The sequence below is a fragment of the Sapajus apella genome, unplaced genomic scaffold (assembly GCF_009761245.1).
Source record: "Sapajus apella isolate SASKATOON/1434 unplaced genomic scaffold, GSC_monkey_1.0 scaffold42, whole genome shotgun sequence".
In the NCBI taxonomy this organism is placed as follows: domain Eukaryota; kingdom Metazoa; phylum Chordata; class Mammalia; order Primates; family Cebidae; genus Sapajus; species Sapajus apella.
In genome coordinates this window covers 19,459,165-19,472,045 of record NW_022436982.1, presented here as the reverse complement: position 1 = coordinate 19,472,045, position 12,881 = coordinate 19,459,165, and the positions used below count along the sequence as shown (strand labels likewise).

General features: G+C 35.1%; 1 protein-coding gene across 20 annotated transcripts in view; it reads right to left on the bottom strand.

The window, feature by feature from the left end:
- NFIB (nuclear factor I B) overlaps nucleotides 1-12,881 on the bottom strand; it is a 443,164-nt gene that overhangs the window by 71,042 nt on the left and 359,241 nt on the right. For all 20 annotated transcript variants that reach the window (XM_032300179.1, XM_032300186.1, XM_032300181.1 and 17 more), the window contains one exon: nucleotides 2,020-2,088. In XM_032300179.1, the coding sequence (XP_032156070.1) occupies nucleotides 2,020-2,088 (69 nt within the window). The remainder of the gene's footprint in view (nucleotides 1-2,019; nucleotides 2,089-12,881) is intronic.

Genomic DNA, 12,881 nt, shown 5'->3' with positions numbered 1-12,881 from the left:
AATTTGTGATACACACGTAAGTTTTGTGCTGAAGTTCATGTTTACTTAGCAAACCCTTATTTCATAAATAATAAAGTTGAATGGTGCAAACAAGATTATGATGTGGATATATTAAAACACTTAGGAGGATAACTTCTCAGGCATTTCAGAGATACATATTTACATATGGAGGAGAAAATAAATGTTTGGTGAATAAATTACCTAATGAATATAATTAATGTGCTAATTACAAATCAGTAATGTTGGTTATAACAAATAATCTAAAAACCTCTAAGATACGACATTATAAGTTAAGAATGAATGAATGACATATATTAGATTTACCTTGGTTTTGAACTATTCTGGAAAGATAATTTTCATCTTTTTTTAATGTTTGAAATTCAGATTTTTTAAAATATCTGTCTGGGCTTTTGAAGGTTCTAATGTGGTTCTCCTTTGACAGTCCTTAGCATAATATTACCTACAATGAGGTACTAAATAAATATTTTCTGACAGCTGACTCTATGGCCCTTCTCCTAAGAAGGATGAAAATACACCACTGAACTTGAACTCAGAGAAGTACAAATTTAAGCAAATAAGTTCATAAGCCTTTCTGCTAAAGAACCCTATGGATAAAACAAATACACCCCTCCAGATATCCCCTCTCTTACCTGATGCTACAAAGTGCTACTGATGACTCAGGCATATTTCTTCCCAAATTAAAAGTGAAAACTTGCAAATGTTGGATATCTTTGGATATCACATATTGATCTGGAAAAACACATTAAGGCATATTGCCTTGGATAATCTCCTTGCCCATCAAATATATACCCTGAGGCTACCGGAACACAGGATATTTGTGTTTCTTCTCCTACTGCCACCAAGTAAAAAGATCCATGACAGAAGTCTTTTGAGCATACATTTATCTACTCCAGAATTATACCAGAAAGGATAAACTACTTACGGTCTTAAATGCTCACATATATCACTCCCTGATATACACGCTATTTGCACTGTTCACTTTAGAAATGCGAGCTGTTTGGGGAACTGTGGTTGAAAAGACAGTCAGCAATCACTTGATGACTTGGAGGTTCCTTTACTGAACAAGACTCTAAAACACTGCTTATTCTTATTCTCAATAACTCACTCTGTTCTTTCTGGATCATCATAATTCTTATTCATGATCTCTAAATTTGACCCAAATGAAAAACACAACTTAGGCAAGTATCAGAGTGTGACTACATCATCTGAATAACATCATTCCGAGGTGATGCATTCTATCAAAATGTCAGGTGAAAACATACCCTTCAAAGTTACATAAATATGCTAAATCAGTGAAGGGGGCATGAAGAAAAGAGTCACCTCCTTTAACATAATTAGTACATATAGATGTACATCTTGGCTATGTTTGTACATGCTAGTAATAAGTAAAAGAGTTAATCAAGGTAACGTCCCCTTTGCTTAGGTAGCCTGCCAGGTGAGCTTACCCTAGAAAAATCTGATCCAGCCTGCCAAGAATGGTGTCTCAGGTGAAGTGGCCAGTTAAAACAATTGGACATTGTTTTGGATAACAATGCTTTCTATCTATATCCAACTCCAGTCTGCAAAGTTAATTTCTGCATCCCTCTACACTCTGCACATTAGTGTGTATATCCTGTACCTCTCCAACCCCCACCAAAATGTTAGTAAAATGAAAAAGCACTTATCTACAGGAAACTTATGTGGGTTATCATAACAACATAGGGTACATTTAATTAATCATACTTCCTTTGATATAAATGGCCATCTATGGTCATGCAGAGAACAGTGAATTAAATGAATACCAATAACATGGCAATCAGAAAAACCAAAAATTATTTTTATACAACAAAAAGTTTTGATGATTTGATATTCAGTTATGATTTCATCAAAAGTTTTAAGATTTTAAAAGTCAATTTTTTTAATATGTAGTCACTCTTTATACGATATTTAAGGAACAAAATATAAAAAGTATTTTAAATCATACTTCATGCTTAAGTAGTTAGAAAAGAATTTACTTACTTCTGGATACTCTTACAAGTTCTGATACATTGAAGACTCCAGATTTTACAAAACTATCCTCAAGGTATCCTGAAAATAAACATTAAAGAAAAAATGATCAACATAGGCAGAAAGCAAAATAAATGATTATACACTAGAATTTCAGTGTTTTAAAGCCAAAGGTTTAAACAAAAACCAAATATGCTTACAATAAGAACTTTAAAAAGAAGAACTCTTATGAATGCAAGTTAGATTTGTTTAAACAAAAGTAAAAAGTTTAGATACCAAATAATCTCTTAGGAACATTTTTCTTCCCTTTCTAAAAGTACGGGGTTATTGATGCAGTTTGATTTGCCATGGCCCATGCATACAGAATGGTCTGTGGGCTCTCAGTGAATGCTTTTGACTCAGTAGCACCTGGTAAACTAAAGTGAAAAATGAAAGAAAAAGGAAAACCACAACCACAATTAGCACCTTGCTGGAATAACTTCAAAGATCTCTTGAAACCACTGTTCTTTTGTAAAACCTTCCCTGATTAAAGAAAGTGAGCTGCTGTTACCAGCACTCCCACCCTTATTCCAGGGTCACTAATTGAACAAAAAGCAGAACTTGTATATACAGCAAATACAGAACTTTGCATTGACCTATTTCTGGACATCTTTAATACACATTGCACAATTTCACTGCTTTCCTCACCCTTGCTACTATTCCACTGGACTCCTTTCATTTCAAGAATTGATCACCTTTTTTTGGCAAACAGTGGTGAATCCAGGCCTCTGGGAAAGCCAAGTGACACCTGGGCAGAGTCTACGGAGGCCATGGAGCCTGCCTGCTAGCTAGTTTAACTATGTCCAAAACTAGAGATGAGAATTCCCATAAACAGCAGTAACCCTGCACCCAGCCCACTCCATTCTCACTTATGTTAAGGGGGTGTAATGAGTGTGAAGAGGGAGAGAATACCTTAGGGAGGGATGTTATGGCCTACTTGCTCCTGTCCTAGGAGAGAATAAGTTTGAAAATCCTCAGAATTGAAATGCTTCTGAGAAACAAACAAGCAAAACTAGATTCTAAGAACCGGCAATTTGACCGGATTTTACCTAAAGCTTTAGGGCTCATCAAGAAATTAGATTCAGTTCAGAGATGTGAGGCATGGGTAGCGTAGCAACCCGGAGCACTGAAGTCAAAGAGCTGGGATTTGAATTCTAGCCACAGATTACCAGTTATAAAATCTTGGCTAGGTTATTAGTCCTCTTTCTGCCTCAGATTCCTCACTTACAAATTAGAGATGATAAAAATCACCTATCTTATAGAGTTGTTATGAATACTAAGGGAGATAAATACATAAACCCCATGATAAGCACTGGTTACATGCTACCAATAAATTAAGATTGGCCAGTGGAGCCAGCCATCAGCTACATACTGAATTATGCACACTGGCCTCCCAACAGTTCAAAATGCTTTGCAAATCTTTATTCAGAAAATTTACCAGAACAAATGTCACCACACTGCTTTTCAAGCATACATAGCATGAAAAGACAGAAAATCATTCAATTAGCATCTATGTTTCACTGCTGTGAACTGAGGAGCCATCGATGTTTGACATCCACCCACCCACCTTCTTCAGAAACAGAATGAAACAAGGAGTGTGAGAGGAAGTTGTAAGATCTCAGCTGGGGATAAAACAGGTGTCACATTAAGTCATTATTCCGAAAAATACATACACATTTTTAAGAGTATTAAACAAAATGTCCCCATTTAATGCACTTCTATTTTAAGAAACTCTTATTTCTTGAGCAATTAATTTTTTTTTTTTTTTTTTTGAGATGGAGTGTCGCTCTGCCACCCAGGCTGGAGTGCACTGGCGTGATCTCAGCTCACTGCAACCTCTGCCTCCGAGGTTCAAGTGATTCTCCTGCCTCAGCCTCCTGAGTAGCTGGGATTACAGGTGTGCCCTACCACGCCCAGCTAAGAGTAATTAATTTTTACCAGGTTAAATTCATTTCAGTAATTATTAAGAAACTTCTACGTAACAAGCACTGTACAAGGTGCTAAAAGTCATGAATGCTAAAAAGGACATTGACTACCTTGCCTGGTTGGGGAAAGAGATGTTTTGACTCTTCTGGACCACTATAAGTTACCATCATATAGAAAGATGTTTGTTGCTTTTGTTGTTGTTTAAAGTATAGTTCTTTATACTTTATTTTATATATAATAAACTTGATCAAGTAAATACATTAAGTATGAAAACCTTATTTATCTTGGGAGGCTAAGGCAGGCGGATCACAAGGTCAGAAGTTCGAGACCAGCCTGGCCAATATGGTGAAACCCCATCCCTACTAAAAATACAAGGTGGCAGGCACCTGTATTCCCAGCTACACGTGAGGCTGAGGCAGGAGAATCACTTGAACCCAGGAGGCGGAGGTTGCAGTGAGCTGAGATATCGTGCCACTGCACTCCAGCCTGGGCAACAGAGGGAGGCTCCACCTCAAAAAAAAAAAAAAAAAAAAAAATGACTGCAGCTCATATACTTAACCAGTCACACAGGATTATTTGTTACCACCCAATTGGACTCTGTAAATGCATACCTTCATATCTTCCTCCTGCAGCTCCCTGCGGTGAGATGGCCCTCTTACTACACACCTTCAAAGTGCAACCCTACCACCAACCCACTCCATAAACTGCTTCTCCACCTCCTTCTCCCACCCACTGGCCCAGCCAGAAATCTCTTTCCTCTGTACTTGCATAGCACCTAGTTTGTACTAATTTTATTCTTTGTACTTTCAGCTTTTCTGAGAGATCTGTTTTCAAGTCTTGCAGTCATTGCTGTGTTACCAGCTCCTTTATTTAGGGGAGTGACTGTGTTTTGTTCATCTCTATATCTTCCTTAATGACTAACTCATTGCCTATACATAGAGTCAGAACAAAATTTTAAAATTCAACTTTAAAAACAGGGTCACACATTAACATCTTAGTCATTTTAATACAATGTAGATATAGACGGTTTAAGATTTATGGATAATTATACTAACCCTTGTTATTCCCTAGAACTTGTTTGCTGAAGAGTGTATTTAGGCTTTTGGGTAAAATAAGAAAGAGTAATGATTAGGATCAGATTATATTTCTGACTTTGCTGTGTACTAATGTCTAACATCAGGCATTTAATACAAAGTAACAATCAAAGAACTGGAAGTATTTAAATAGTAAGAATCCAAAAATACTTGTTAAATAAATCAATGAATAAGTGATGAGTATTTCAATGTATTTACATAAACTATATCAGATGTAATACGTAACATTGCAATATGTATGTATAATCTGAAGTTCATTTCCTTATTACTCCAAGGAGGAGTCAGAGAGCCATTTGCTCCTAAGTCGTGACCATTAAGATGGAGTGGGGTGTGAGCTTGCTGGAAGCCAAATCATGAAGAAGGGATGAGCCAGGTGAAGGCCAATTCTACCAGTGGGAAGATAGTCAGGCAGTCAAACATACACAAAACAATGACTATTGCACAGGAAAAAAGAAGACAATTCAGCATGTAGCAGGGTGCTTCTCCACTACCCTGGACACGGCACTACCCTGTTTTTCTACTACCCTGAACATGTTTTTCACATGTTACAGAGACCACTGTAAATCTAAATTGCTGATACAACAGCTAAAGATCTTAAAGCAATTTGGAGATATTCATAGAGTAAATTCCCTTCGTCTACCACCAACTTCCCAGGTCCTAGGAAATTGGAATCTACAAAAACAATGGAAAGAGGTATTTTACTGAAACTATGAAAGGCATCGGAAATATATCAGAACTTCTTTGGAACCTACTAGATAAAATGAAAAAAACTACACAGGTCCCATTGGGCTCTACTCCTGCATGAAGCCCACTGAGACTTTAGTGGAGGAAGCGTTCTTGAGGATGAGTGGTAATGCCTATTAACCATGTACCTAGAGAAACAGGGACAGGTGGTAATCAGGTAAGGGGGGTAGCCTGGGAGAAGCACCTGAAGCAGATGGCTGCCACCTTCATGCATCTCTGCAGGCAGCGCAGCCTTTGTTTGCAATGGACAGGCATTACCCAAGATATGGCAAAGTGAAAAAGAAATCATGGATGAAACAGTACTTGGATACTTAAGCTAGTACTTGGATACCTACTAGTGCTTACTCATTAGCATACAGAAGACAATAGGACTGTGGCAAAATGACGGGAAGAGTTTTGCAATGGGTCAGGAGCCCTGCAGTAGGATAGAGGGTGAGACTCAGCAAAATGTCAGGTTATTTGCTACTAACATAACCTCATCTGTAACCTCCAGGGTACTGGGGCCTTTCAGGAACATGTTTTTCACATGTTACACTGACCACTGTAAATCTAAATTGCTGATACAACAGCTAAAGATCTTAAAGCAATTTGGAGATATTCATATAGCAGATTCCCTTCGTCTACCAAAGGAAATATGAGCATCTCTGAAGCAGAGCAGCTGCTTAATGGTTACAGAGCAATATTACACAACAACTTAATCCAGGAAGAAAAGAACAACTCTGCATTTGTGTGATGCTGTATTTACACTACATGTGTGCTTTAAAAAAATAAAATAAAATTGAGTAGGAAATAAAGACTTCCACAAACTGAAAAGTCTCAAAGGCAATATCAAATTATATTATTTTACTTCTTTTTTATTTTTCTCTGACAAAAGCAACAGTAAATCACCACTCAGAAGTTAATATACTGTTTAACCTCCTTTACAAACAATAACAGAGGGACACAATGGCATATCTAACTGTTAATATCTCAAATTATAATCAGCACCATTTGAATGTTAAACAACATTTACATAGAAAATCCAAAGGAAGACTGATAATGCTCATTTTTACAGTCTACTGTGTTCTATTCTTGAAATTAAAAAAAAAGAAGCCACAGAAAGCAGTTATTAAATTCATGAAAGCCGTCTTCAAGTATTTGAAGGACTATTAATGTAGATGGTGGATTAGACTTATTCTGCATAGTTCCAGAAGCTGATTTGTGGCTCAATAAACAGATTTGTCATCCAATGGGAACAGGCCTAAAAAGGCATGCGAAAGTTTGCAAAGTTAAGATAACCGATAGATTCCCGACGACTGTGTGGACCTTCACAAGGTGGCACTAATCTCACACTCACAATTATCTTATAAAATATGTCGTATTATTGGGTTGCCATTTTATAGACAAGGAAACTTTTATCTAGAGAGAGAGTTTCTCAGTGGCTATAAAGACTCCCACTGGATATAAAAATTCTTGCTTTGTGCAGAAAATCTCAAAACAAACAAACAAACAACAAAAAAAAAAAAACAAAAAAGAAAAATGTACCTAAAAAGCCATTACAACCTTTAGATTCCCCCTTCTTACACAGCTGCTTTCCTACATTGGTTTTCTTGCATTGTTCATTTGGAGAACAAACAGGTGGACACGAGACAACTACAGGCATTTTCCAGTCCTGTGATGGCAATTGTTCACTTTCTAACAGAGTTTCAAAGGAGGCTTAATTCTTTTTGTAAAGGGACAAGAAGAAATTACTTTATATTAGCTCTTTGTCAATCTTCATATAACTTCAGATACCACAACTAACCCATTGGTAATTTTCTGGTCGTGGTGTTATGAGACATAGTTCTATCTTCAGTTTCTCAACTGACTTGAACTATCCATGGTTAAAGCTTGAAACTGTGATTATAAAATAGAAATATTAATCATTGCAAAGACAGCGATTCTCTTCACAGAGATTAAATTGTAGCCCATAGCCCAGATTAATATTCTAATATTAATTTAGAATTAAGTATATTTCTCAATATGAAATATAAACCCATGATGATGATTTATGTAATCTGGGAGGGAGTCAGTAACTTCTCAACTTTAACACACCCTGATAGTGCTAGGTTTTTTTCAATATTTCCTTCCAGTCCTTTAAACTTTTTCCTGCATTGCGTGTGTGTGTGTGTGTGTGTGTGTTTATAAAATCAATATCACATTTAAATACCCTGTATCCAGCTTTTTTTCCTATTAACACTGTGTCTCTCCTTTTAGATAAAGTTTTCCAAAAGCATCATTTTTATGACTGTACATTGCATGGCTGTATCATACTTTATATTAACCATTCCATTGTTTGGCATTTTAGGTTATTTCCCAAGTTTTAAAATATAATAAACAAATAGCACTGCAATTAACATCCTCATAAACAAATCTTTGTCAGCAATTCTCATGATTTCCTTAGGCCAGAGTTCCCAGAGGTAGAATTACAGGGTGAAAGGACATAAGCTCTTTTAAAACTCGTGGTAAAAACTGTCAAGCAGCTTTTCACAAAGTTCTCTTTGCCAACTTATACTCCTTAGGGCAAGCTGTGAGCATATCCATCTCACAATCCTGTTGCCAGAATTACATATTAGTAGAGATTTCCTTTTAATTGTGGAAAGTTGGTAGAGAAAAAAGGTCATTATATTAACGTTACAACTTTTATCTCATTCAAATAAAATGGACTCATTTCAGATATATGTGCATATTTCAACAGAACATTTGAAAAATCAGAACATTCATAAAAACACAAACATTAAAAATACGTAAAACAGAAATTGTGCTAGTAGGAATTTTTTCCCTAATATTAATGAGATTATATCTACAGTTTCACAATTAATGATAATACTGGCTATGAATTTATCACTGATTTTTTCTCACCTGAAAAAGTATTCGCTTATTCCTAGTTTTCTCAGAGTTTTAAAAAGTTTTCTAATGAGAAGAGCTATTGTTTATTATCAAATTCTTTTTTGGCATTATCCAGTTGACATTTTCTGTTTGTTTTTTTTTCTAACAGCATTTATTGGTGTTATATATTACTGGATTCTTAGATTTGATTATTTTTGCTTATCCATGGAAGATAGTTCTTTTAATTTACTGTTGAATCGGCTTGCTCAGTTTCTTCTAATATTTCCACAGTTAGTTGAAAAACTTTTATGGAACTGTTTGTATTTTATTTGTCAAGCTTTTATACCAGGAGTACATATATGTTTCATAAAATGGTTTGATGATGGTCCAATAGTTTTTATGCTCTAGAACAAAACAAAGTATTGTTTCATAAAAGGTGATTGAATGTTTGGATAATTTCACTAGCAATATCATCTTCCTTGAATCTGCTGCAGAGAAGACTCTTAGTCAACTTTCATTCTTTCATGAATATTATTCTACTTTTTTTTTCTAATGTTGAAATAATTTAAACATATATTTTCCCCAAAAAAGCAATTTTCAGATTTATAAATTTATTAGCACCAATATTTTATAGTTTACTAGGTGGGCTATGTTTACTTTTATGGCATAATAAAATTAAATGTATGCCCTTTTGTCTTTTTAACGGATGTGGAAAGTATGCCTCTCTCCAAAGACATTAAAGCATAGTAATTAAAAAGGCAGCCCTGGGGCAAGACTACTGCCACTTACTATGTAAACCTAAGGCAAGTTCTCTTCCTTTACTACACCTCACATTTCTCTTCCCTAAGATACAGATAATAATCATAGTACCTATTAGTAGATATGAAAATTGTGTACTGTTTTCAAATTAGAGTAAGGCAGATATTTCAAGAGCAGGAAAAGTAAAGTGGAACTCCAAATTAACAAAGAGAAAAGAAAATACAATAAATAAGAATGCAATCAAGACAGAAAAAATAAGAAAATAGGATTTTTAAAAATATATAATAGATACGAAGTAAAATAGAAGGATTAAAATAAAATACATAAATCATTACAATAAATTTATATGGACTGAATTTTTCGATAAAGGGAGTTTAGTTCAACTAAAAAAAAAATCTAACTGTTTTCAAGAAACACATCTAACAGTTGTAAATAAATGGATAGGCAAAGAGAAATCAGGCAAATTCAAATGAAAAGAAAGCAGTGTCCATTAGCGATGGTTAAGAGGAAGCTTAAGGTGGATTACAATAAAGATAATTATGAATGGATAAAAGGCACAATTAATAAAGAAGATAAATCATAAACCCCATATGCACCAAAAAATATTATGAAAAAATACATTCTCTTAAAATACAAGAAACTTTATAAAAGATAAAATCATAGTGAGACTCTTTACTATTAATGTATCTTTTTAAAAACAACATGACTATTAGACAAAGACTAACTTCATATAATTCAAATACAAATTATATCTTACTGATATGTTCCTGGAACTTATTAAAAAATTGATCATGTTCTTGACCAAAAGAGACAACTTTAACAAATCCCTAAAAGTACAAACTTTTAAGGCCATACTATCTCATCTTTGGCCAATAAAATTGAAAGTAAATAATAAAAAATTACTAAAGTATCTCAACTACTTAGAAATTAAGAAAATAAACCATGAACCAAAGAGAAAAATCAAAAGGGAAATTATAAACTATCTAAAAAACAATAAAAAGAAAAAGAAAAAAGAAAAGAACCCATTACTTACCATAAAAGACAGAACACCACTACAACCCAAGGAAAATTAAAACGATAAAATTAAACATGAAATCTGAAATTAACAGAATAGAAAAAAAATAAATATTTAAAATAACAAAACAGGCCAGGTGCGGTGGCTCACACCTGTAATTCCAGCACTTTGGAAGGCTGAGGCAGGCAGATCACGAGGTCAGGAGTTCGAGACCAGCCTGGCCAACATGGTGGAACCCTGTCTCTACTAAAGATATAAAAAATTAGCCGGGGTGGTGGCATGTGCCTGTAATCCCAGCTACTTGGGAGGCGAAGGCAGGAGAATTGCTTGAAACCGGGATGCAGAGGTTGCAGTGAGCCAAGATTGCACCATCTAACTCCAGCCTGGATGACAGGGCAAGACTCCATCTCAAAAATAATAATAATAATAAAATAATAATAATAATAAATAAAAAGACCAGCAAGACAGAAAAACCATCTGCATGCCCGATTAAGGAAAAAAGAAAAAGTAAAAATATACGAGTACAGTCATACATGGCTTAATGGCACGGATATACTCTCAGAAATGTGTCAACAGGCAATTTCATGGTTGTGTGAACATCACAGAGTGTACTTACACAAACCTAGATGGTATAACCTACTACACACTTAGGCTATATGTATGGAAATGCCTATAGCTCCTAGGCTACAAACCTGTATAGCATACTACTGTACTAATATTGTAGGCAATTGTAACACAATGGTAAGTATGTGTGTATCGAAACATATCTGAACATAGCAAAAGTACCACAAAAAATATCACAATCTTATGAAATCACTGTCATATGCAGTCTGTCTTCAACGGACCTATCATTATGTGGTACATGACTATACATAGATAAAAAGAAGATGTGACCATAGAAATGAAATGTATTAAAAGAATTATGAGAGAATAACACATACAGCTTTTTGACCACAGTTTGAAACTTTGAATGGACAATTATTAGTAAAATAAAAGTAACCAAAATTGAGCAGAGAAGTAGAAAACCTGAATGGACCAATTACCCTAGTGGAGTGGTTCCCAAATTTGCTGAACATTGGAACCATCTGGGATTCTTGAAAGAAGTTTATGTTTGACTTCCAACCCCAGCTATTCTGATTTAATTGATACAGGGTGAAATCTGGACATGAGAACCCTTTTAAAAGTTCCCCCAAGTGATTCAAATGTGCAGCAAAGTTTGGGACTCACTAAGATACTGCAATCAAAATGTGGTTCCAGAGCCACAAGTACTGGCGTAACTGGGAAGCTTATTAGAAGTGCAGAAGAATAGGTTCTACCTCAGACCCTCAGAATCAGAATCTGCAGCTTAATAAGGTCTACAGGTAATTCATATATGTACTTAAAACTTTGACAATCCTAAAACATACTAGAAATGTGAGTAAAGAACTACCTTTGAAAATAGCACCAGGTCCAGGTGAGTGCACAGCTGCATTTTATGTGTCCTTTATCTAGTCTTTAAGTTCCAGTAAGTTACACTCTCCCAGCACTTAGGAAATAATGACAAGCCTTCCTTATGAAGAACACTCTCTTACGAGACTCTACGAGGCCAGCAAAACTTGAATACCTAAATTTGTAGACTCTCACATCAAAACAAAACAATGAGCCAACCAAGGAAAGATCAAGCACACAAGTAAATGTGACTTCAAGGTGCCTAAATAAAATATCAAATTGAATACAGAATATCAAAAGAACAATACACTATTATCATTAGGGTGTATTCCATGAATGAGTATAGCTCACTGTGAGAAAAGCTATCATTATGATAGAGAAAAAAGTCATATGATCATATCGAGATGCTGAAAATGTACTTGACATGAAGAAACTGGCTTATCTAATAATAAATGTAAGCACAAATAGAAACAAAGCAAACAATACAGACTCTTCAGCAAAATTCACCAATTAATTATTCTAAAAGGGGAACACTAGTCTGCCATTCCTATTTTCCCAACCTCCCCAGCCTTCTCTTCTTTTCAGCTCTTAAAAATGTAATCTGGAAATAAGCCAGCCACAAAAAAGATGTATCACTGGATGATTTCACTTAGATGAGATATCTAGGGTAGTCAAACTAACAGAAACAAAGTCACATGGTGATTGCCAGGGGTTGGGGAGAGTAGGGAAGGGGGAGCTGTTATTTAACAGGTATTGAGTTTCACTTTTGCAGGTTTCTGGAGGTTGGTTGCACAACAGTGTGAATATGCTTCACACTACTGTATTGTACACTTAAAAATGGTTAAGATGACAAATTTTATATCATGCATATTTCACTATAATTTAAAAATGTAATTTAAAATGTTGGACCCAGACTGTTACCATATTCTTGTTTACATATATTTAAGAACAACCTTTTACATTGACATTATGTCTGTCAACTTATTTATAACAATTACTTGGTCATAATTCTTAACTGTTAT